The sequence below is a fragment of the Ranitomeya variabilis genome, chromosome 5 (assembly GCF_051348905.1).
Source record: "Ranitomeya variabilis isolate aRanVar5 chromosome 5, aRanVar5.hap1, whole genome shotgun sequence".
Classification (NCBI taxonomy): domain Eukaryota; kingdom Metazoa; phylum Chordata; class Amphibia; order Anura; family Dendrobatidae; genus Ranitomeya; species Ranitomeya variabilis.
Genome location: NC_135236.1, coordinates 247284904 through 247312397, shown reverse-complemented (window position 1 = coordinate 247312397; position 27494 = coordinate 247284904). Strand labels below are relative to the sequence as shown.

The following is a 27494-nucleotide window of genomic DNA, read 5'->3' as shown; positions in this document are numbered from 1 at the left end:
ACATTCTTGCCACCTGATGTGGAGGAGTCTGCGGAGGCAACTCATGTGAAAATGATTAAGCTGTTTAACATGCCAGCTGTAGACTGTCCAGGTCTCTCATAGAGAAGTGTGTAGACCTTCAGCTTGGTGGTAAGGCTGAGTCCCCTTCATTCCCAGATGTTCTTATGCAGTCTCCCGAAGGCAGCACTGGCTTTGGCAATTAACCTCAGCGTCTATGGTTACTTCACGAGAAAGTGTGCTGCTTAAGTTGGTGAGGTTATCGACCGCTTTGAGGTTTTGCTCCTTCACCGTGATACGTGGCTCCTTGTATAGTTTCCCTGGAACAAATTGATACATGAGAACTGTTTACTTATTGTCTGAAAGCTTTTACCTCACAAACAGTTCTATGTTTCTCTGTTTATAGAAAACATGATGGTTTATTTAACCTCTGTCTGTGGTGGACTTATCTAATCCTTGTGGGCTTTCATATTCTGGGTTTATTGCCCATCGTTTGATGTTTGCCTGTTATCTCTGATTCATCTTATATTGAAAGCTGTCCACTGGAGGGGGAAGGTGAAACTAGAGTTGCTACATGGTGTAAATCACTATATAAGGCCAGAGAACCATGACTAAAGCCGAAGCAGAAAGATGGGTACCTGTACTTATACATGTACAGTATTGTGATACCTGTGTAAGTGGGGAAGCCAATGCAGTGTTGTGAATTTCCCTGGGGTTCTCTGTCTTGGTGTTTCTACAGTGCTATTACAGATGGATGATGTTTAAAAGCTCCTTGGTGATGTGAGTATGTGTACTTGACCTTTACATGTGTACGCAATGATACTATTCCTTTCATTTTGTACTTTGAAAAAAAAAAATTGTATCTGCAAGCAGTAGCCTTTAAATCTGTATTTGAACCTCAGGGTAAAAAAACTTGGCAATACACCCTTGTGAAAAAAATTTTAAAAAAGGGGTGGGGGGAGAATAACGTTTTATTGGGGAAAATGTTTTTTTTTTTTTTTTGTTTGGTGGTTTTTTTTTCTCCCCCATACAGCTCAACGTTCTAAACTTCTGTGAGTTAACTGGGGTTTCAAGGTGCTCATCACAAATGTAAATTGATTCCTTGAGGGGTCTAGTTAGCTAGATGGGGTCACTTGTGCCTAAACAGAGGAAACCTTCCGCATCAGGGGCTCTCCAAACGGGGCATAACATCCACTAAGACTTCCAGAAAATGTTGTGTTCAAATGATGCTCCTTCCCTTCCCAGCCCTGCCGTGCACCCAAACAGTATTTTTCTCTCTCATATGGGGTATCTGTGTACGTAGGAGAAATTGCACATTAAATTGTATGGTGCCATTTCTCCCGTTACCCTTATGAAAATGCAACATTTGGAGCTAAAGTAAAATTTGTGAAAAAAAGTTAAATGTTCGTTTTTGCTTTTTTTTTCTACATTCAAAAGAATTCCTATGAAGCACCTGAATGGTTAGTAATATTCTTGAATGTGGTTTTGAGCACCTTGCATTGCAGTTTTTAGATTGGTTTAACTTTTGGGTATTTTCTGTCATATAGACCCCTTAGTCACCTCAAATGTAATATGGTCCCTAAAAAATTGTGCTGATATAAAGTAGACATGTGGGAAATGTTTAACTATTTTGAGTGACATATCTCTCTGATTTAAGGGCATAAAAATAAAAAAAATAAAAAAATCTAAAAATTGCAAAATTTTTCATACTTTTGCCCAACTTTCATATATATTTTTTTTTTTTTTTTAACAAACAAACGCAAGTCATGTCACTATCATAAGTACAATGTATAATGAAAAAAACATCTCAGAATCAGTGGGATCATTTGAAGCATTCCAGAGTTATTGCCTAATAAAATTACACTGATCAGAATTGTAAAAATTGGCCTGGTCATTAACGTGCACATTTCCTTGGGGGGGTAAAAGGGTTCAAATGTACTTTGCACAACAACCCTTTTAATGTTAGGCCACCTTTAGGTAAAATCTTTATAAAAATAAGATCACCTTTCAGTTTCTTTCAACCAATTATTTGTGAATTTACAATGAAATTGAATCTTTAATAGTAACCAATATATCATTTTTTTTTTTCAGTGTCTTTGTGAATTCATGGCAATGTGGAATTTCTACTATAGACATACCAAGCAGAAGGCTGACAAATGGCAAAATATGTGTTTTAGACGGAGTAATGCATCCTGCTCTTCGCTAACTATAAATTGTGTATGGCTCCAATGCTTGCTAATTTTTCTATTTTGTCTTGACTGCTCCGGTTTTCCAACAGAAAGTCCAATATCGGGCCCAAAGTCCAGTGTGGAATCATCACATGCAAAGTCTTATATTCAAGTTCCAAAGAAAATTTCCCAAGTTCCTGAAATGCAAAATTCTGTTACTCAGATGCCTGTTTGGGAGCCTAAAGTATTAAAAACTGGGTTAAAGGCATTAAATGCAGTTTCCATGTTGGAGCAGCAAACTATTTTAGTTAGCTCCCACAGACGTTACAAACAGAGAAGACTATTTAAGAGAGAGGCAAAGAACCATGCAAGTTCACCTGAATTGACTGCCACATTTACAGAAATGCCCAGAATAATACTAGATGGTGAGACACTTTATCACGTGCGTGAATTGGAGAATATTGAATCTGTTGCCAGCAGCAACTCAAGAAGTTTATCAAGTTTCCCAGGGAAGCTGTTAAGAAATGGCCTTCTGAATGACAATTCTTTAGATAATCTGCTAACGATGCAAAGCTTGGGGCATTCTGATTTGTGGGAGATGCAGACACCATCCCCAAAGTCGAGCCCTGTGCCTTGGATGCAGACGTCAACATCTGAGATGCATAGCTTTCTAGATGGCAAAACTTCCTCTGCTGTACAACAAGGGCATATGCTGTCTTCTCTTAAGCTCACCACATTTGCTAAGTCGGAAGATGTATCGTCCATTAGCTCATTAAATCAAGGACGTGCAGCTGTCACAGATCTTAAATTATTTCTAACACAGCCAGAAAACATTTTGACCTCAGCACAAGGTTTTCATTTCGGTAAAGGAAACCTCATTAGCAAGTTGAGGAACTACACTGATCTTCCAGGAAGCCTTTTACTAATCACCGATAAAACTAAAGTCCTAATTGAAAATGATTCCAATGAGACAACTATGACTAGTTCAGGCTATACAAACAATGGAATTGATAAACTTCCAGATTCTGCTATGAAAACTACTCACTGGTATAATGTGATTCCCAAGCCAGCTACAGTTAGATTTAATTTGTTCGATACATCTGTACCACAAAAGACTTCCACTCTTCGCAACATGGTAACACCTAATCTTAAAAGCACTGGAATTGGCCTTGTATATAGTGATGGTACAGTTACTAGAACATCCTTAACAAACATTGCCTCATCCAGTTCAATGATGTCTGGAAAAACAAAACTGTATTCCCAAAATTCAAAACCCTCATTATCTCCCTTATTCTTTGATTTCCTAGATGTCCACACTTCGTTTTACCGGTCAACAGATGACTTTGTATCTGTTTCTTCACCGACTAAGAGAAATATAGACATCAAAACTTCATTAAACAAAGAGATTATATCCCATGCGACTAAGCAAAGTATGGGGAGTTCACCTAGTATAGAGAGTTCACCTAGTATGAGCACTCCCCTAGGTATTTTCTTTGCTGCTTCTAATTTTCCTGGATATATAAAAAAGGTGGCTACTTCAATAGCACCTACTCTGCACACCTCAAAAACTGATCAAACATCAAAACATGACAAAAGTTTGGATCAGACAAGGGGCACGCTGTTTGGGTCTACTTTTCCATTTAAAACAACTATGACCACTGCAAGAATGAGTCGCTCCTTCACCTGGAAGACAACTAATCAGGTAGACTTCAGTACATTTTCAAGTGTTACTCCATCAAATTTCCAGCTAAACGATGAGGCATGTGTACTGCAAATTAATGATCCGACAAATACTGAGACACCTAAATCATCTGAAACCTTGAGCTTGTCTCCTGTATACGAGTCGCCTGTTTATAAAAGTGATACAACTGTGTTATCAACCAGTAATGCTGTGACGCCAGTTGATGGAATCGGCTTACCTACTGTATACAAGTGGCCTGTTTATAAAAGTGATACAACTGTGTTATCAACCAGTAATGCTGTGATGCCAGTTAATGGAAGCCACTTACCCACTGTATACAAGTCACCTGTTTATGAAAGTGATACAACTGTGTCATCAACCAGTATTTCTGTGACACCAGTTGATGGAACCACACTTCTAGAAGGTGCATTTACAGAGGAGTCCTCTCAAGTTGGAAACCAAAGTTCTGTTACTCCATTTCAGAATAATGTATTCAATGACGCATTGAATGGAAATGGCAAAATAAATCAAAGTACATTAAATACGACTAGTACATTGAGTTCTACGATGTCCTCTGTCACTTCTCTGTGGAAGACCGGAACTTCCCAGCTGTTCAATTCTACAGTTCAAGATGCATTACCAAAAACTACTTTGTCTAAATCTTTGGCAGATCCCATGGCCTCAACAATAAAATATACTTTCGCTATCTCAACGAAAAATTTGGTCAGCAAAATAATCTCTACTAGTCCTGGGCAGCCACGAGCTGTTACAGCCACATATACCAATAAGTATCCTAAACATCACAATGTCACTGGTCCTCTATTTACTACGTCCAAGAAGGTACAAACTGCTTCCACCACACTTTCTTGGCTGGCATCATTATCAAGTAAAACAACTTTAGCAAATGCCACTTTAACAATTAAAGATCCACCTGCCCCTAAAGAATGGATTCCAGAAATGGTTGTCACTCTGAAATCTACTACTGCTACAATCATAAAATCTGATGCTGGAGAAAAAGTCAGTGAAACACCAGCTACTAATAAATCTGTGGTGTACATGCCATTAAACTTTCATCTTAATGGTGTCTCATTTAGTGAGCAGCTTACTAACCACACAAGTGATGAGTACCGAAAACTGGAGAGGCAAGTGAAACTTGTGGTGAGTGTTGGCTGACTATTTTGACATGCTGTACACATTTTGCTGTTTCCTTTGGTATCAAAGGATTATCCTATAAATATTAATGATATACTGTTAGATTCCACAAAACATAGCAATTGTTTTAACTCAAATTTTATTTTTAATAATCTTGTCCATATATTGCTACACACTTTGTATTGTTCCCCACTGCTTTATGGGAAATATTAAGCTTCCTCTCTCGTCCCGTGCCAATGGTCATGAAGCAGAATAAAGTAATTCTTGATATTTAGCAGGCTGGCAGTCAAGAAACCATGCATCTGAAGAGGAATTTACCAATAAAAATTTATAGTAGATGATAAAGGGGGGTGGGGGAGTGGAATGTGGCAGGTGGTGATAACAGTTCACAAGTTTGGCAGCTTGTGTATTAGAAGGTCTAGAGTAGTGATTACCTAATCGGATGCATTGATGCTTTTGAACCATGCACCAGAGATTACAAATCAAGAAAAAAATTAATATTCCAGCACCTGGTGTTTAAAGGTAATTTATTCAATCATGGCCGAAAAACCCTTATCCATGGGCTGCTGTCATAAGTAGTGTTGAGCATTCCGATACCGCAAGTATCGGGTATCGACCGATATTTGCTGTATCGGAATTCCGATACTGAGATCCGATACTTTTGTGGTATCGGGTATCGGTATCGAAACAACATTAATGTGTAAAATAAAGAATTAAAATAAAAAATATTGCTATACTCACCTCTCCGACGCAGCCTGCACCTTACTGAGGGAACCGGCAGCGTTGTTTGCTTAAAATTCGCGCTTTAACTTCCTTACGCGAAGTCCCGGCTTGTGATTGGTCGCGCGCCACCCATGTGGCCGGGACGCAACCAATCACAGCAAGCCGTGACGTAATTTCAGGTCCTTCAGGATTTTAAAATTACGTTCCGGCGTTGTGATTGGTTGCGTCGCGGTCACATGGGCGACGCGACCAATCACAAGCCGTGACGTCACGGGAGGCAGGAGACGTGCGCATTTTAAAATGCGCGCGTGTCCAGCCTCCCGTGACGTCACGGCTTGTGATTGGTCGCGTCGCCCATGTGACCGCGACGCAACCAATCACCACGCCGGAACGTAATTTTAAAATCCTGAAGGACCTGAAATTACGTCACGGCTTGCTGTGATTGGTTGCGTCCCGGCCACATGGGCGGCGCGCGACCAATCACAAGCCGGGACTTCGCGTAAGGAAGTTAAAGCGCAAATTTTAAGCAAACAACGCTGCCGGTTCCCTCGGTAAGGTGCAGGCTGCGTCGGAGAGGTGAGTATAGCAATATTTTTTATTTTAATTCTTTATTTTACACATTAATATGGTTCCCAGGGCCTGAAGGAGAGTTTCCTCTCCTTCAGACCCTGGGAACCATCAGGAATACCGTCCGATACATGAGTCCCATTGACTTGTATTGGTATCGGTATCGGATTAGATCCGATACTTTGCCGGTATCGGCCGATACTTTCCGATATCGATACTTTCAAGTATCGGACGGTATCGCTCAACACTAGTCATAAGCAAAACCCACTTGTTTTTGGTGTGACATGCTGTAGTCCTACCCTATGCCTGAAGTTTTATACACTCAGAAGGCATAGACATTGCTTATGACCACAGCTGTAAGGGTTTTTAACCATGATTGAAAAAAGACATTGCTTATTTTCCACCAGGTGCTAGAATTTTTTTCTTTTTTGTAATATTACTTTCTGTGGACTTCTGAGAGGTAATTGATAGGACCTGCGGTTGTTATAACAAGAATGTTGTGGTGGTTGGTGTTGGTTATTACTGCAGATACAGGTTTGTTGCATCCATTAGTAGTATGTGTTTAACCATATGGCTATTTTGCAATCACAGGGACTTCTATATCTGAAGTATGGGAACAAATAATTATTCAATTTATGGTCTTCAAAAAATGGCTCATGCTTGTTGGTGAGAAATTGGCACCACTCAGAGGCACATTGGGTTTGGATCAGAAAACTGCTGCTGTCCACTGTTTCCACTCTATGGTTGTCTAGTTTTCTCGGCTTTCACTGGCGCTCTTCACTACAACATGCTGGTCTCCCATGCGGTCTATCTGGAACATATTTTCTGGGCTGCCTCATGCTAAATTTTTTACTGTGAACAGATTCTCACTCTGTGCCTTTTTGTTTACCATAGATTACATAACCTTCAAATGTGTACAATGAATCGTTTCCTACAGCACAAACCATGCAGTTGTGTAGAATTTTGTAATTAAATTGAAAATATAAAAAAGGCTTGTGAGCATTAAAATAAAAATGACAGTACAAATTGCAGCTCTATCACTGGCCTGCAAAATGACAATTTTGGAATTTAAACTAAAAATGAAAAATATATAATTTTTTTCTTATCTTGCAGATGGATAAAATGTTCTCTTCCAAATACCAGGATGATTATCTTGACACTGAAATAAAAGCATTTTTGTGAGTTACTAAATTAGTATGTATCATTTGCATTATTTATATATTTTTTTCCACCTCCTAGCAGCAACAGGCCAGTGCACTTATCTTCCCACCAGTCAGCCTAAATGCCTCTTTGGTTGGAGAAGAGTGATGAAGCGGCTAAGATCAGTAGTAGGCACAACATTTACCAAGTGAGCTTGGCCATCTGGGAGACTTTCTGCAGCAGAAGTTGGTGGTCATTTGATACAATTGCAGTAGTATCCAGTCCTAATGCCTTTTAACCACTTTACCCCCAAGGGTGGTTTGCACGTTAATGACCGGGCCAATTTTTACAATTCTGACCACTGTCCCTTTATGAGGTTATAACTCTGGAATGCTTCAACGGATCCCGGTGATTCTGACAATGTTTTCTCGAGACATATTGTACTTCATGATAGTGGTAAAATTTCTTTGATATTACCTGCGTTTATTTGTGAAAAAAATGGAAATTTGGCGAAAATTTTGAAAATTTCGCAATTTTCCAACTTTGAATTTTTATGCAATTAAATCAGAGATATGTCACACAAAATACTTAATAAGTAACATTTCCCACATGTCTACTTGACATCAGCACAATTTTGGAACCCAAATTTTTTTTTTGTTAGGGAGTTATAAGGGTTAAAAGTTGACCAGCAATTTCTCATTTTTACAACACCATTTTTTTTTAGGGAACACCTCTCATTTGAAGTAGTTTTGAGGGGTCTATGTGATAGAAAATAACCAAGTGTGACACCATTCTAAAAACTGCACCCCTGAAGGTGCTCAAAACCACATTCAAGAAGTTTATTAACCCTTCAGCTGTTTCACAGGAATTTTTGGAATGTTTAAATAAAAATGAACATTTAACTTTTTTTCACAAAAAAATTACTTCAGCTCCAATTTGTTTTTGTTTTTTTACCAAAGGTAACAGGAGAAAATGGACCCCAAAAGTTGTTGTACAATTTGTCCTGAGTACGCCGATACCCCATATGTGGGGGTAAACCACTTTTTGGGTGCATGGCAGAGCTTGGAAGCGAGGGAGCGCCATTTGACTTTTCAATGCAAAATTGACAGGAATTGAGATCGGACGCCATGTTGCATTTGGAGAACCACTGATGTGCCTAAACATTGAAAACCCCCACAAGTGACACCATTTTGGAAAGTAGACCCCTAAAGAACTCATCTAGATGTGTTGTGAGAGCTTTGAACCCCCAAGTGTTTCACTACAGTTTATAACGCAGAGCCGTGAAAATAACATAGTAACATAGTAACATAGTTATTAAGGTTGAAGGAAGACTTTTAAGTCCATCTAGTTCAACCCATAGCCTAACATGCCCTAACTAGTGTTGAGCGATACCGTCCGATACTTGAAAGTATCGGTATCGGAAAGTATCGGCCGATACCGGCAAAGTATCGGATCCAATCCGATACCGATACCCGATACCAATACAAGTCAATGGGACTCAAGTATCGGACGGTATTCCTGATGGTTCCCAGGGTCTGAAGGAGAGGAAACTCTCCTTCAGGCCCTGGGAACCATATAAATGTGTAAAAGAAAGAATTAAAATAAAAAATATCGCTATACTCACCTGTCCGACGCAGCCGGGACCTCAGCGAGGGAACCGGCAGCGTTGTTTGTTTAAAATTCGCGCTTTTACTTGGTTACGTGAATTCCCGGCTTGTGATTGGTCAGGGCGGCCATGTTGCCGGGACGCGGACCAATCACAGCAAGCCGTGACGAAATTACGTCACGGCTTGCTGTGATTGGTCCGCGTCCCGGCAACATGGCCGCCCTGACCAATCACAAGCCGGGACGTCACTGGAGGCTGGACACGCGCGTTTTTTAAAAAGTGCGCAAGTCCAGCCTCCCGTGACGTCACGGCTTGTGATTGGTTAATGGCGGCCATGTTGCCGGGACGCGGACCAATCACAGCAAGCCGTGACGTAATTTCGGCACGGCTTGCTGTGATTGGTCCGCGTCCCGGCAACATGGCGCCCTGACCAATCACAAGCCGGGACGTCACTGGAGGCTGGACACGCGCGCTTTTTAAAAAAACGCGCAAGTCCAGCCTCCCGTGACGTCACGGCTTGTGATTGGTTAATGGCGGCCATGTTGCCGGGACGCGGACCAATCACAGCAAGCCGTGACGTAATTTCGTCACGGCTTGCTGTGATTGGTCCGCGTCCCGGCAACATGGCGCCCTGACCAATCACAAGCCGGGACGTCACTGGAGGCTGGACACGCGCGCTTTTTAAAAAAACGCGCAAGTCCAGCCTCCCGTGACGTCACGGCTTGTGATTGGTTAATGGCGGCCATATCACAGCAAGCCGTGACGTAATTTCGTCACGGCTTGCTGTGATTGGTCCGCGTCCCGGCAACATGGCCGCCCTGACCAATCACAAGCCGGGAATTCACGTAACCAAGTAAAAGCGCGAATTTTAAACAAACAACGCTGCCGGTTCCTTCGCTGAGGTCCAGGCTGCGTCGGACAGGTGAGTATAGCGATATTTTTTATTTTAATTCTTTCTTTTACACATTTTTACATTAATGTTGTTTCGATACCGATACCCGATATCACAAAAATATCGGATCTCGGTATCGGAAATTCCGATACAGCAAGTATCGGCCGATACTCGATACTTGCAGCATCGGAATGCTCAACACTAGCCCTAACATGTTGATCCAGGGGAAGGCAAAAAAACCGCATGTGGTAAGAGTAAGCTCCACCATGGGGAAAAAAATTCCTTCCCGACCCCACATACGGCAATCAGACTAGTTCCCTGGATCAACGCCTTATCAAGGAATCTAATATATATACCCTGTAACATTATACTTTTCCAGAAAGGTATCCAGTCCCCTTTTAAATTTAAGTAATGAATCACTCATTACTAGTGTTGAGCGATACTGTCCGATACTTGAAAGTATCGGTATCGGAAAGTATCGGCCGATACCGGCAAAGTATCGGATCTAATCCGATACCGATACCCGATACCAATACAAGTCAATGGGACTCAAGTATCGGACGGTATTCCTGATGGTTCCCAGGGTCTGAAGGAGAGGAAACTCTCCTTCAGGCCCTGGGATCCATATTAATGTGTAAAATAAAGAATTAAAATAAAAAATATTGCTATACTCACCTCTCCGACGCAGCTTGGACCTCACCGAGGGAACCGGCATCGTTGTTTGCTTAAAATGCGCGCTTTTACTTCCTTCCGTGACGTCATGGCTTGTGATTGGTTGCGTGCCGCCCATGTGACCGCGACGCGACCAATCACAGCAAGCCGTGACGTAATTTCAGGTCCTGAATGCAGAAATAGGCATCAGGACCTGAAATTACGTCACGGCTTGCTGTGATTGGTCGCGTCGCGGTCACATGGGCGGCACGCAACCAATCACAAGCCGTGACGTAATTTTAAAAATGCGCGCGTCTCCTGCCTCCCGTGACGTCATGGCTTGTGATTGGTCGCGTCGCCCATGTGACCGCGACGCGACCAATCACAAGCCGGAACGTAATTTTAAAATCATGAATGCCTAGAATTAGTCATTGAGGACCTGAAAATTACGTCACGGCTTGCTGTGATTGGTCGCGTCGCAGCCACATGGGCGGCACGCGACCAATCACAAGCCGTGACGTCACGGAAGGAAGTAAAAGCGCGCATTTTAAGCAAACAACGCTGCCGGTTCCCTCGGTGAGGTCCAGGCTGCGTCGGAGAGGTGAGTATAGCAATATTTTTTATTTTAATTCTTTATTTTACACATTAATGTTGTTTCGATACCGATACCCGATACCACAAAAGTATCGGATCTCGGTATCGGAATTCCGATACCCGCAAGTATCGGCCGATACCCGATACTTGTGGTATCGGAATGCTCAACACTACTCATTACAACATTATACGGCATAGAGTTCCATAGTCTCACTGCTCTTACAGTAAAGAATCCGCGTCTGTTGTTATGCTTAAACCTTTTTTCCTCCAGACGTAGAGGATGCCCCCTTGTCCCTGTCACCGGTCTATGATTAAAAAGATCATCAGAAAGGTCTTTGTACTGTCCCCTCATATATTTATACATTAACATAAGATCACCCCTTAGCCTTCGTTTTTCCAAACTAAATAGCCCCAAGTGTAATAACCTATCTTGGTATGGCAGACCCCCCAGTCCTCTAATAACCTTGGTCGCTCTTCTCTGCACCCGCTCCAGTTCAGCTATGTTTTTCTTAGAATACTGTGCACAGTTCTGGTCTCCAGTGTATAAGTGTGGTCGCACTAGTGACTTGTATAGAGGTAAAATTATGTTCTCCTCATGAGCATCTATGCCTCTTTTAATGCATCCCATTATTTTATTTGCCTTTGTAGCAGCTGCCTGACACTGGCCACTGAATATGAGTTTGTCATCCACCCATACACCCAGGTCTTTTTCATTGACGGTTTTGCCCAGAGTTTTAGAATTAAGCACATGGTTATACATCTTATTACTTCTACCCAAGTGCATGACCTTACATTTATCCCCATTAAAGCTCATTTGCCATTTATCAGCCCAAGCTTCTAGTTTACATAAATCATCCTGTAATATAAAATTGTCCTCCTCTGTATTGATTACCCTGCAGAGTTTAGTGTCATCTGCAAATATTGAAATTCTACTCTGAATGCCCCCTACAAGGTCATTAATAAATGTTAAAAAGAAGAGGGCCCAATACTGACCCCTGTGGTACCCCACTACTAACCGCGACCCAGTCCGAGTGTGCTCCATTAATAACCACCCTTTGTTTCCTATCCCTGAGCCAGCTCTCAACCCACTTGCACATATTTTCCCCTATCCCCATTATTCTCATTTTATGTATCAACCTTTTATGGGGCACTGTATCAAATGCTTTTGAAAAGTCCATATACACTACATCTACTGGGTTCCCTTGGTCCAGTCCGGAACTTACCTCTTCATAGAAGCTGATCAAATTAGTCTGACATGAACGGTCCCTAGTAAACCCGTGCTGATACTGGGTCATGAGGTTATTCCTCTTCAGATACTCCAGTATAGCATCCCTTAGAATGCCCTCCAGGATTTTACCCACAGTAGAGGTTAAGCTTACTGGCCTATAATTTCCGAGTTCAGTTTTTGTCCCCTTTTTGAATATTGGCACCACATTTGCTATACGCCAGTCCTGTGGTACAGACCCTGTTATTATGAACTCTTTAAAGATTAAAAATAATGGTCTATCAATGACTGTACTTAATTCCTGCAGTACTCGGGGGTGTATCCCATCCGGGCCCGGAGATTTGTAAATTTTTGTGATTTTTAGATGCTGCCGTACTTCCTGCTTGGTTAAGCAGGTAACATTTAATTGGGAATTTTTATCACTAGTCATATTGGCTGCCAGGGGATTTTCTTTTGTAAATACTGATTAAAAAAAGTCATTTAGCATATTGGCTTTTTCCTCATCCTCATCCACCATTTCACCCAGACTATTTTTAAGGGGGCCAACACTATCATTTTTTAGTTTCTTACTATTTATGTAGTTAAAGAATATTTTGGGGTTATTTTTGCTCTCTGGCAATGAGTCTCTGTCACAATCTTTGCTGCCTTGATTTGCTTTTTACAGAATTTATTTAATTTTTTGTATTTATTTAATGCCTCCTCACTTCTTTTTTTTTTTTTTTTTCCACAAAAATTATTTTTTAGCCACCAGTTTTGTATTTTCCCAAGGGTAAGAGAAGAAATTGGACCCCAAAAGTTGTTGTCCAATTTGTCCTGAGTACGAGGATACCCCATATATGGGGGGAACCACTGTTTGAGCGCATGGCAGAACTCGGAATGAGCGTCATTTGGAATGCAGACTTAGATGGATTGGTCTGCAGGCATCACATTGCGTTTGCAGAGCCCCTAATATACCTAAACAGTAGAAACCCCCCACAAGTGACCCCATATTGGAAACTAGACCCCCCCAAGGAACTTATCTAGATGTGTTGTGAGAACTTTGAACCCGCAAGTGTTTCACTACAGTTTATAACGCAAAGTCGTGAAAATAAAAAATCTTTTTTTTTTCCACAAAAATTATTTTTTAGCCCCCAGTTTTGTATTTTCCCAAGGGTAACAAAAGAAATTGAACCCCAAAAGTTGTTGTCCAATGTGTCCTGAGTACGCTGATACCCCATATGTTGGGGTAAACCCCTGTTTGGGCGCACGGGAGAGCTCGGAAGGGAAGGAGCACTGTTTTACTTTGTCAACGCAGAATTGGCTGGAATGGATATCGGACGCCATGTCGCGTTTGGAGAGCCCCTGATGTGCCTATACAGTGGAAACCCCCCAATTATAACTGAAACTCTAATCCAAACACATCCCTAACCCTAATCCCAACGGTAACCCTAACCACACCCCTAACCCTGACACACCCCTAACCCTAATCCCTACCCTATTCCCAACCGCAAATGTAATCCAAACCCTAACTTTAGCCCCAACCCTAACCATAACTTTAGCCCCAACCCTAACTGTAGTCTTAACCCTAGCCCTAACCCTAGCCGTAGCCCTAACCCTAATGGGAAAATGGAAATAAATACATTTTTTTAACTTTTTGCTAACTAAGGGGGTGATGAAGGGGGGTTTGATTTACTTCTATAGCGGCTTTGTTAGCGGATTTTTATGATTGGCAGCCGTCACACACTGAAAGACGCTTTTTATTGCAAAAAATATTTTTTGCCTTACCACATTTTGAGAGCTATAATTTTTCCATATTTTGGTCCACAGAGTCATGTGAGGTCTTGTTTTTTGCGGGACGAGTTGACATTTTTATTATTTTTTATTATTTATTTATTTATTTTTTTTATTATTTTTATTTTATTAGTAACATTTTCGGGCACGTGACATTTTTTGATCGCTTTTTATTCAGATTTTTGTGAGGCAGAATGACCAAAACCCAGCTATTCATGAATTTCTTTTGGGGGAGGCGTTTATACCGTTCCACGTTTGGTAAAATGGATAAAGCAGTTTTATTCTTTGGGTCAGTATGATTACAGCAATACCTCATTTATATCATTTTTTTTATGTTTTGACGATTTTATACGATAAAAACTATTTTATAGAAAAAAATATTTTTGCATCGCTTTATTCTGAGGACTATAACTTTTTTTAATTTTTTCTTTGAAGCTGTATGGCAGCTCGTTTTTTGCGGGACAAGATTACTTTTTCAGTGGTACCATGGTTATTTATATCCGTCTTTTTGATCGCGTGTTATTCCGCTTTTTGTTTGGCGGTATGATAATGAAGCATTGTTTTTTGCCTCGTTTTGTTTTTTTTTGTGTTTTGTTTTTTTTTTATGATGTTCACTGAAGGTGTTAACTAGTGGGACAGTTTTATAGGTCGGGTCGTTACAGACGCGGCGATACTAAATGTGTACTTTTATTTATTTATTTTTTTTTTTTTAATTTAGATAAAGAAATGTATTTATAGGATAATTTTTTTTTTTACACTATAACATTGCCCCGGGGGGCATCATGTTATAGTGTACGATCGCTGATCTGACGCTTTGCTGTGCACTGTGTCAGATCAGCGATCTGATGTGCACAGCTCCAGGCTTCCTGACTCCTGCTCTGAGCAGGCGCTGTGAAGCCACCTCCCTGCAGGACCCGGATGCCGTGGCCATTTTGGATCCAGACCTGCTGCAGCGAGGAGGAGGTAAGAGACCCTCGGAGCAACGTGATCATATCGCGTTGCTCCGGGGGTCTCAGGGAAGCATGCAGGGAGCCCCTTCCCTGCGCGATGCTTCCCTATACTGCAGGAACACTGCGATCATGTTTGATCTCAGTATGCTGGGGGTTAATGTGCTGGGCGGTCCGTGACCGCTCCTGGCACATAGTGCCGGATGTCAGCTGCGATAGTCAGCTGACACCCGGCTGCGATCGGCCGCGCTCCCCCCGTGAGCGCGGCCGATCGCATATGACGTACTATCCCGTTGGTGGTCATACGGGCCCACCCCACCTCGACGGGATAGTACGTCTGTCAGAAAGGGGTTAAAGACATTGGGGTGTTCAGTCACCTTGAAGATGTCCCTTTGATAAGGGTGTGTTTACTCTACTCTGTTCCTTATCTAATCTCACAACTTCTCCCTTCCCCCTATCTGACCACCATCTACTCACCTTCTCATCCTTGTCCTCCTCACCTGCCCTCCATGTCCAGCCATTACCATATCCTCTCAGAAACCTCGCACACCTAGACATTCAGACTCTCAGACTCTCTTCTACCCCTGTCCTCCATATCTTCACTCCACGACACTGACAGCGCCACCGCTTTCAATAACACCACAAACATCAGCTATAGACTCGGTCGCCCCTCTCATGCATGGCAAAGTGTGACAAATCAATAAGCAACCCTGGCATAACAATCTCCCCAAAAAACTTCGACAAGCATCCAGGATCGCTGAGCGGTGTTAAAGAAAACACGCCTGCCAGATGACTTCACTGCTTTCAAACAAGCTACACTTGCCTTCAAATTAGCCCTCACCTCTGCTAAACAGACCTATTTCACAAACCTTATATCTTCATTATCCTGCAACCCAAAACAGTTCAGCAAATTTAACTCTCTCCTCCGCCCACCACTGTCACCTCCAACTCCCCTCATCTCTTCTGAGGACTTTGCCACCTACTTCAAAAACAAGATCTACCAAACAATACAAACCTTTACTGATGCAGCACCCCAACCACTCCATATACCAGACCTCTGCCCTTCCCTAATAACCTCCCTCTTCATCATCACTGAAGGAGAGCTTACTCGCCTCCTTTCCAAATCACACCTCACCACTTGTGCACTTGACCCCATCCCTTCCCACCTGCTCCCCAACCTCAATAACACATCCATTCCAGCCCTAACCCATCTCTTCAACCTATCGCTATCTTGTGGTACCTTCCCCTCCACCTTCAAACATGCCACCATCACACCATCCTCAAAAAAACTAACCTTGACTTACCTGCTATGCCCAGCTATTGCCCCATATCACTGCTCCCATTTGCTTCAAAACTCTTGGAGCAGCATGTCCATGCTCCACTTTCCTCCCACCTCTCATCTAGATATCTCCTTGACAACCTCCAATCTGGCTTCCGCCCCCACCACTCCACCGAAACTGCCCTGACCAAAATTACTTGCACACAGCCAAAGCTAACAGACAGTTCTCTATCCTCCTTCTCGACCTGTCCTCTGCCTTCGACAGTCGACTACTGCTACAGATTTTCTTCCCTTGGCATCAAAGACCTTGCCCTGTCCTGGATTGCCTCATACCTTTCCGACCGCACATTTAGCATTTCCCATTCCCACACTACCTCCTCATCCCGCCCTCTCTCTGTTGGTGTCCCTCAAGGCTCTGTCCTAGGGCATGTCATGATTAAGGGAGCTTAGTCTCCAGAAACGTGTTGAGATACCCATATGGCTTGTGCTGAAGTCTGTATCCTCTATGCTTAATAGTATGTGAATAAAGAAAACTCTTTTTTACGGATTTGGTGAAGCTGGACATTCTTTTCTTTTCTGTCCTAGGGCCCCTACTTTTTTCAATCTATACCCTTGGCCTAGGGCAACTCATAAGTCCCATGGCTTCCAGTACCACCTGTATGCGGACAACACTCAGATCTACCTCTCTGGCCCAGATGTCACCTCTCAGCTGTCCAGAATGCCAGAGTGTCTGTCAGCCATATCCTCCTTCACCTCTCGCTTCATAAAACTCAATGTAGACAAAACCAAACTAATCATCTTTCCCCCATCTCGCGTATCCCCACTACCTAATCTATCTATTATGGTAAGTGGCATCATGTTCTCTCCCGCACCTGAAATCTGCTGCCTCGGGGTAACACTCGACTCTTCCCTGTCCTTCAAACCGCACGTCCAAACTCTTGCCACCTCTTGTCGCCTCCACCTAAAAAATATTGCCAGAATCCTCCCCTTCCTCAGCACACAATCTACCAAAACTCTTGTGCATGCCCTCCTCATCTCCCGCCTCTATTACTGCAACACCCTCCTCTGTGGCCTCCCCGCTAACTCTCTTGCACCACTCCAGTCTGTCCTCAACTCTGCTGCCTGGCTAATCCACCTCTCTCCTCGCTACTCACCTGCTTCTCCCCTCTGGAAATCCCTCCACTGGCTCCCAATTCCTCAACGAATCCAGTTCAAACTACTAACACTGATCTACAAAGCCATCCACAACCTGTCCCCTCCCTATATCTCTGAACTAATCTCCCAAAATCTTCCCTCACATAATCTCCGATCCTCCCAAGACCTCCTACTCTCCTCCACAATTATTCGTTCCTCACACTACCGCCTCCAAGATATCTTCTGAATATCCCCCATCCTCTGGAATTCCACACCTCAACACGTCCGATTATCCACCACCCTCTGATCCTTCAGATGGAACCTGAAAACCTTGCTCTTCAGGAAAACCTACAGCCTGCAATAACCATTCTCCCACCACCACCTGAGGTGCCGCCTCACCACCACCCAAGCTGCTGCCTCACCCCCGACCTTCTGTCTCTTCCCCATTATCCTATAGAATGTAAGTCCACAAGGACAGGGTCTTCTGCCTTCTGTACCAGTCTGTCATTGTAAATTTGTTTACTGTAAACGGTATCTATAACTCTGTACGTAACCCTTTCTCATGTACAGCACCATGGAATTAATGGTGCTATATAAATAAATAATAATAAAAATAATACTACTCCAAAGTAAAATGGCGTGCATGTAGTCATGGTTTTTTTTTTCTTTTTAAAGCAATGTGTCATCATAAACAAGAATCTGTTCATGAAAATATAATTACGAGCAAGTGAATCTAGTGTTTATTTTTTTTTAATGGAACAGCCTAAAGTGTAACTTGAGCTTCTCTATCTAGGTAACACTATGGCTGGATACTGTGCAGAACTTTGACTCCCTTCTATGCAGTCTGATTCAATGAAATTATTTCTCGGCACTGTTCTTATATCAAAGTTTGCTCATCTCTATTTTCCACCAAACAGTAATGTTCAGGGTCCACACCGAACACCTAGTGTTCGGTCACGGACCCAAAACACTGACTACTCCAAGAAGTCTTTTATTCGGGTATGATATGCATTTGAAAACCCATATGTTGCGTGTGGCTGTTTTTCTTGAATCTGTTGTTCGGGTTCAGCAGCCTGAACATTGGAAGTTTCCCATCCGCATGACGGCACAAGAAACACCGGCCGCTCAGATCGGGGGTAACATCATTACCCCTGGTCAGAGAGCTGCAGTTCCCATGCTGTCAGATGACCGCATGAGCCAGCAGCTGTGACCGGCAGTAATAAGGTTAGACAGTCATAGGTGTCGGCTGATGAGAAAGTACTACTCCCATCAGCCTACGCCTGCCATCACTGATAAGTGAGAGCAGGTGCCGCTGTATTCATTTGCCTGTGCTATAAATAAATTTAAATATAAAAAAAGTGAGATTACTCCTATTTTTGATAACAAGTGCAGGCAAAACTGACAGCTGCAGGCTGCAACTGTCAGCTTTATCATGGCTGGTTATCAAGACTAGAGGGATCCCACGCCTTTTTTTTTTTTTTTTTTTAATAAAAAAAAAACTGCTTAGTGCCCCCTATTTTTGACAACCATACAGGCGAAATCAAATCGCTGGGGGCTGTTATTCTTTGAATGGTAAGGGGCCATGGATAGTGGGGTCCTTCCAGTCTAACAATAGCAGCTGTCACCCCAGAAAAGGCACATCAATTACATGTGCCAATTCTGGTGCTTTGTCCGACTCTTCCCACGGTATGGTGGCAAGTGGGGTTATGGTTGTGGGGTTGATGCCAGATGTTTTATAGCTGCTATCAAGCCCACAAGTTAGTAATGGAGAATAGTCTATAAGACACGCCCATAACTAACCTCATAGTTAGATTTTTAAATACAGTCAGAATAAAATTAATTGAAAGAAAGTCAGACTCCTTTTATTTGAAAAGAAAGAAAAGCAGTTACTCACCTTATGCCTAGTCCATTAAAGCCCATGTAACCTGCAAAAAACAGAAAATAAACAACCATAATACTCACGTTATGCCTAATCCACAGATGCCCATGTCCCCTGGAAAAGAAAAATGATAAACCAACATCCCTTACATGTCCGATGTGAAGATGATCCATATACTGTTCCACGGCGATGGTATAGATCAGTGATGTGACGACTACCCCTGCCAGCCAGGAACGCAGTGACAGCAGAATAATCTCTCCTCCTATGTCTAGCGCTCAGCTGCCATGAGAAAGTTCACAGGAGTTCAAGCCTGATGAACTCCGGTGACCTCACTTATGGCGCAGCTTGCTGTTTGAGTACTTTCTGGCTTATAAATACTGATGTGAAATACTAACCAAATGCTGAATGTGTGAATGTGGCCTTACCTTGATGGTCATTTTCTCCTATATTGAGAAATTGTTTGCATTGATATGCAAATGAGGGTGTAGATCTGAAGCCTATATTTCTCCTATTCAATGGGCAGCGCTGCCGCCTCCTGCTTGACTGACAGCTTCTTTGCCTGTAGTGACAAAGTGGAGAGGCTATAGGTCAATCAGGAATAAGTAGTTCTGGGGAATAGAGCTGAAGTGACAGAATTGTCAAATCTACAGCCTCACTTGTTTATACTATTTATACTACAGTTTATATTAAACTGCTTATTTCTCAGTATTAAAGAAATAAAGTTGCATATTTATAGGTAGAAAAAAATCTATGGCCATCCAGTTCATTTAAAAATAAAGTATCATTGGATTTGTCATTGAAAGAGCTACATGAGTATATAAAGTCTGCAGGGTGAAATACTGTTGACGGATCTCGTTTAATGTTGACATTACTCTGTTTTGACTGTTACCTATTTTGTTTGGTGTCTAAGACTTCCTTACTATTGCTTGTCAAGACACCAAGATTTGTTTTTTTAAAATACTTAAATTTTTTTCATAGTTTTCAGTAATAAATCCTTTTGGTTTTGTCTTTTGTAGGAAAGGCTCTGTCATTGTTATGAGTAATGTTGCGTTTCACAGTGTGCCTAGTGTATCAGACATTATCCGGACTGTACTGACTGATGGAACCAAGACTAACTATTTTGGGTGGTCGATTAATGGCTCCACGGTGGAATTAAACGGTATGTCTCTGTGAAGAAACCAGATTGTATCTTAATTACCCAGACAGCTACGTTTTTGCAGACCAATAAGAACTGACTTTTCATCTGTATATTGGCTTGTGCATTTGAGTTTGTGTCTGGTGGGTCAGGAATACGAACTTGCCAACTGATATACTATCTAACATGCTGTGTAGGTCTGTAATGGTGACTGTACACTGAGTGTGTTGGGCTTTGTTTATTGATGTGTGCTTATATGCTAATAGTGCTACTTAATCCCATCACCATTGTTTGCCTTATCTTGATGTTGGACTGGGAGACCCTGGGTGATTCTGGGAGTGGCTTACATGCCTTGGGCTTAGGGTACTGTCACACTCTGCAACTTTCCAACGATCACGACCAGCGTTACGACCTGGCCGTGATCGTTGGAAAGTCGTTGTGTGGTCGCTGGGGATCTGTCACACAGACAGCTCTCCAACGACCAACGATGCCGAAGGCCCCGGGTAACCAGGGTAAACATCGGGTTACTAAGCGCTGGGCCGCGCTTAGTAACCCGATGTTTACCCTGGTTACCATCGTAAAAGTAAAAAAAAAACACAGTACATACTCACATTCCGGTGTCCGTCAGTTCCCTTGCCGTCTGCTTCCCGGACTGACTGAGTGCCGCCGTAAAGTGAAAGCACAGCACAGCGGTGACGTCGCCGCTGTGCTCTGCTCTTACTTTACGGCCGGCAGTCAGTCAGAGCGGGAAGCAGGACTGCGAGGGACCTGACGGACACCGGAATGTGAGTATGTACTGTTTGTTTGTTTTTTTACTTTTACGATGGTAACCAGGGTAAACATCGGGTTACTAAGAGCGGCCCTGCGCTTAGTAACCTGATGTTTACCCTGGTTACAAGCGAACGCATCGTTGGATCGATGTCACACACACCGATCCAACGATGACAGCGGGAGATCCAGCGACGAAAGAAAGTTCCAAACGATCTGCTACGACGTACGATTCTCAGCAGGGTCCCTGATCGCTGCTGCGTGTCAGACACAGCGATTATCGTATGGATATCGCTGGAACATCACGGATCGTACCGTCGTAGCGACAAAAGTGCCACTGTGAGACAGTACCCTTAGAAAGACTCAGAAATCACATCTTGGAGTCTGAAGTAATACAGAGCTACGAGCCAGACATTCTGAAAACCACCCAACAGACAAGAGAAAGGACTGCAGCCAATTCATCATGGCACAATCACGAGGGACACTGATCTAGGATTCTATAGGATACAACCTAGGGGTTTTCGGCTCCGGTTGAAAGAACACAGATCTGAGCCAGTGACCATCTCTGAACCATGGATATGTTTGGAGAAAGCCAGGTTTGGGACCCGCTGGTCGCCTGGTTCCATGGAGATGGTCAGATAAGCCAGGTGGTGACTCTCGTGTCAACTGGCTTTGGACCTTGTATGGACTCTTTGGACAGTTCTTGGTCATCTCCCTATGCTTGTAGTTACCCCTTCTCTGTGCGTTCATCCACAGATGGAGTAGCGACCCTGGGAGCTCTGACATCATGTCAACTGGCTTTGGACCTTGTATGGACTCTTTGGACAGTTCTTGGTCATCTCCCTATGCTTGTCGTTACCTCTTCTCTGTGCGTTCATCCACAGATGGAGTAGCGACCCTGGGATCTCTGACATCATGTCATACTGGAAATACATGGAGACGCAGTGATATTTTATATGCGCCCATGTGACCCTGGGAGCTCTGACATCATGTCATACTGGAAATACGTGGAGATGCAGTGATATTTTATATGCGCCCATGTAACCAAACAATTCCAGTCATGGTGGGATTGTTCTGTTTGCTATTGTGTGTTGTGGTTCAATAAAGTATTGCCACACTGTTTTACCTTAACCCTGTGTTGTCTGTGTAGTGTATTGCCCATGGGGAGATAGAACGGGCGTTCAGTGGTATGAGCCGTGGTCCATGCAGTCTTGCTAAAGACAGCCGGGCCAGCGGACAAGAGCACCCACTGACCCCGCATCTCTGTAACAGTCTCATTTAAGGCTGCTTGGAAAAACACCGCCCAATGTAAAAGTGCCCTATATGAGGGGCGTCCATTAAAAATTTCCCCTGACCCACTTCCTGTGGACTGAGAGCAATGAAACTTGGCACAGTTATTAGTCCTTCTCTACATAGGTGCCACCTAGGCACACACTTCTCCCATCTCTTTAAGCAACTGTAAACACCTCTTTTAGAAGTCGACAGGTTGCTCCAAAAGCCACATTGTGACTTCGGAAATCAGAGTCTTAAAAGGAAAATGCTTGACCTTCCAAAATAACTTCATTGTTGGAAAGAGGTGGAGGTCCGATGGTGCGAGGTTGGGTGAATAAGTGGGATGCGGTAGAATTTCAAAGTCACAGGTGTATACTTCCATTTGGGCAACATGTGAGTTGTGAATTGGTGCATTGTCTTGCAGAAGGCAGACTGCTTTGGTGAGCATGCCACGTCTCTTGGTTTTGATAACCTCCCACAATTTCCGCAACAGTAAAGCATAGTATGCCCCAGTGATAAATTTGAAAGACATGGATACTCCAGCTCCAGTAAAATAATAAATTTCTTTATTCATCCAAAATCATCTTAAAAAAGGAATATCCTTACATATGGTGGACAGTACAGGTGATTGCAAAAGATTATATGGCAACGCGTTTCGATCAGTAGATCTTACTCATGCCAGTAACATACAAAAGTGAGTACTCAACATATAATGATCTTAGACCTATCACAGGATTTCACATAATCACGTGATTAACCCGAGAAGGTCCTAATGTTACATATAACAAAACAGATTACTATTAAAACATCTAGCACATTATTAAAAAGCTGTAAAATTTCAGCACTAATGATACAATATTTTGTTTCTTTTGTTTAGACCCGCGGGGAAGCGAGTGTTAAGATTGCAAATCCAAAACGCCTCCCTAGTAAGAAGGCGTCTCTTAAAATCTCCACCGCGGCTTTGAGGATAAATTTTTTTCAATACCATGTACTTTTAAATTTGTGATATCCCCATTGTGTTTCGTGCCAAAATGTCTCGAAATCATGGAAATATTTCTATTCATTATATTGCAATTGCTAACATCTCTCAAATGTTCCGTGACACGTGTTTTTAATTTTCTTGACGTGCATCCTACGTAAGAAATATGGCATGCTACACAATCCATTTTGTAAACCACATTTTTAGTGTGACAATTTCTGAAACTATTTATATTTATTATTTTTAAAAACACTTGCAAATTGGCAATGGAAACAAAATTATACCTGGCTTAGTTGTGACGTTGTGTCATTGTACACAAGTATACCTCATGACATAGCCATGAAAGCGTTGCAATTTCATTTAATAGAATATGGTCAATACTCTCAAGATCCAATTGATTTTGCCTTATAGGCTATATTCTTTCTAATGAAACATAATATCTTCTCGTTTGATGAACAAATATATGTGCAAAAGTCGGGAGTTCCTATGGGGGCTAAGTATTCACCATCTTTAGCCAAATTGACTATGGCATATTGGGAACAGAAATTCATATATTCGGCAGAAAATCCTTTTGTTGACCACATCTCCTGGTATGGCAGATACATAGACGATATCCTCATCATTTGGGGGGGTGATGTCTGCCATACCGGGATTTGTGGAATACATAAATGCCAATGATTTTGGCATAAAATTTACATATAACTGTGACCGACAAAATAAATCTTTTTTAGATCTTGAATTATGCGGTATTGCTGAGGAATATATTATCAGTAAAACATGTAAAACCAATGAGTGGAAATACAATCTTACATGCGACTAGTCGCCATCCAACCCACACAACCAAAGCTATACCTGTTGGAGAATTTACTAGATTGAAATGGAACTGTAGTAGTGAGGAAGATAAACTAGAGGAATTTGATAAACTAAAAAATAAACTTGGGGCACGTATCTATTCTCACTGGTCTCTTGATGGAGCCACAGCCATAGTAGATAAAAAAACATAGAGCAGATTTATTAGTATCAAATAAAATCAAGAACTCCAATAAAAGTAGACATGATAATAAGCCTTATGTTTGCTTACAATTTAGTCCGCAATTTAACCAAATTAAAGATAAAATAAATAAAAGGTTACCTGTTCTATATGAGGATAATACGCTCATGAATATTTTGAAAGATGGAGTTAGTATAGTGGCCAGTAGAGCGCAGACCATTGGAGACATAATTGCCCCCAATTCACACACATCTAAATCAAGCACTTGGCTTGAATGTAAAGGTTTTTTTAAGTGCGGCACTTCAGCCTGCAGTACGTGTGCTCATGCGTAATTGGGCAACACGTTTCAAAACTCTGAAAGAATGAAGAGTTATAATATAAATAGTTTCAAAAATTGTCACACTAAAAATGTGGTTTACAAAATGGATTGTGTAGCATGCCATATTTCTTACGTAGGATGCACGTCAACAAAATTAAACACACATGTCACGGAACATTTGAGAGATGTTAGCAATTGCAATATAATGAATAGAAAAATTTCCATGATTTCGAGACATTTTGGCACTAAACACAATGGGAATATCACAAATTTAAAAGTACATGGTATTGAAAAAATTTATCCTCAAAGCCGCGGTGGAGATTTTAAGAGACACCTTCTTACTAGGGAGGCGTTTTGGATTTACAATCTTAACACTCGTTTCCCCGCGGGTCTAAACAAAAGAAACAAAATATTGTATCATTAGTGCTGAAATTTTACAGCTTTTTAATAATGTGCTAGATGTTTTAATAGTAATTTGTTGTTTTGTTATATGTAACATTAGGACCTTCTCGGGTTAATCACGTGATTATGTGAAATCCTGTGATAGGTCTAGGATCATTATATGTTGAGTACTCACTTTTGTATGTTACTGGCATGAGTAAGATCTACTGATCGAAACGCGTTGCCATATAATCTTTTGCAATCACCTGTACTGTCCACCATATGTAAGGATATTCCTTTTTTAAGAGGATTTTGGATGAATAAAGAAATTTACCATTTTACTGGAGCTGGAGTATCCACGTCTTTCAAATTTGCTGCTGTATGGCGTCTTGGTCGGGACGAACTCTCGTGCTCCGTGTCTTATGGTCTGGTTGGTGAGCTGGCTATGGCTTTTTTTGGCCGGTTTTTCTATTTGTTTGTTTGATGCCCCAGTGATCATGGTACCTTTTTCTAGGAAATCAGTCAATACTACTTTTTGCTGATCCCAAAATACAGTGAGCATTACTTTGCCTACCAAGGGTTTGGCATTCCTTCTTTGGAGGCGGTGAGTCATGCTTCCATTGCATCGACTGGACTTTAGTCTCAGGATCATAGTGATGGACCTAGCTTTCATCTTGTGTGATCAGTCTGTGGAAAAAGTCCTCCTGGTTTCAATGGCACATTGTCAATAGAGCCTGAGAGCATTTGACTCTTTCCTGCTTCTAGAAAGGTGTGAGCAGCTGGGGAACCCACAGAGCAGATACCTTATGCATGTGAAGATGGTCTTGGACGATTATGCAGTGATTTACCAAAATGGCGACCTCCACTTGCTGGATGGTGTGTTCATCAATAGCAGAGTGGGGTCGCCTTGGAATTGGAGCGGTTTGTACCGAAGTCTGATCACATTTGAATTGACACTGCCACTTCTTGTCTTCATCATATGATCGAGAATCATCACTATAAGCCTCTTGCATCTCATTGAACGTCTCCTTTTGTGTGTGCTGCCTTTCAGGTAAAGGATCTTGATGACTGCTCTGTATTCCACTGGGTCCACTATCAAACCTCACACCACTTCAGCACCTGTAAAATAAACATAGTAACATAGTAACATAGTTAGTAAGGCCGAAAAAAGACATTTGTCCATCCAGTTCAGCCTATATTCCATCATAATAAATCCCCAGATCTACGTCCTTCTACAGAACCTAATAATTGTATGATACAATATTGTTCTGCTCCAGGAAGACATCCAGGCCTCTCTTGAACCCCTCGACTGAGTTCGCCATCACCACCTCCTCAGGCAAGCAATTCCAGATTCTCACTGCCCTAACAGTAAAGAATCCTCTTCTATGTTGGTGGAAAAACCTTCTCTCCTCCAGACGCAAAGAATGCCCCCTTGTGCCCGTCACCTTCCTTGGTATAAACAGATCCTCAGCGAGATATTTGTATTGTCCCCTTATATACTTATACATGGTTATTAGATCGCCCCTCAGTCGTCTTTTTTCTAGACTAAATAATCCTAATTTCGCTAATCTATCTGGGTATTGTAGTTCTCCCATCCCCTTTATTAATTTTGTTGCCCTCCTTTGTACTCTCTCTAGTTCCATTATATCCTTCCTGAGCACCGGTGCCCAAAACTGGACACAGTACTCTATGTGCGGTCTAACTAGGGATTGGTACAGAGGCAGTATAATGCTCTCATAATGTGTATCCAGACCTCTTTTAATGCACCCCATGATCCTGTTTGCCTTGGCAGCTGCTGCCTGGCACTGGCTGCTCCAGGTAAGTTTATCATTAACTAGGATCCCCAAGTCCTTCTCCATGTGAGATTTACCCAGTGGTTTCCCGTTCAGTGTGTAATGGTGATATTGATTCCTTCTTCCCATGTGTATAACCTTACATTTATCATTGTTAAACCTCATCTGCCACCTTTCAGCCCAAGTTTGCAACTTATCCAGATCCATCTGTAGCAGAATACTATCTTCTCTTGTAATAACTGCTTTACATAGTTTTGTATCATCTGCAAATATCAATATTTTACTGTGTAAACCTTCTACCAGATCATTAATGAATATGTTGAAGAGAACAGGTCCCAATACCGACCCCTGCAGTACCCCACTGGTCACAGCGACCCAGTTAGAGACTATACCATTTATAACCACCCTCTGCTTTCTATCACTAAGCCAGTTACTAACCCATTTACACACA

The 27494-nt window shown here is 42.1% G+C and overlaps 1 protein-coding gene across 1 annotated transcript in view; it reads left to right on the top strand.

Moving 5' to 3' along the window:
- Positions 1-27494, top strand: part of LOC143775626 (uncharacterized) — a 69557-nt gene that overhangs the window by 17032 nt on the left and 25031 nt on the right. Inside the window, exons 2-4 of the mRNA XM_077263977.1 lie at positions 2089-5004; positions 7402-7466; positions 20422-20564. Of these exons, the coding sequence (XP_077120092.1) occupies positions 2104-5004; positions 7402-7466; positions 20422-20564 (3109 nt within the window). The 5' untranslated portion in view covers positions 2089-2103. The remainder of the gene's footprint in view (positions 1-2088; positions 5005-7401; positions 7467-20421; positions 20565-27494) is intronic.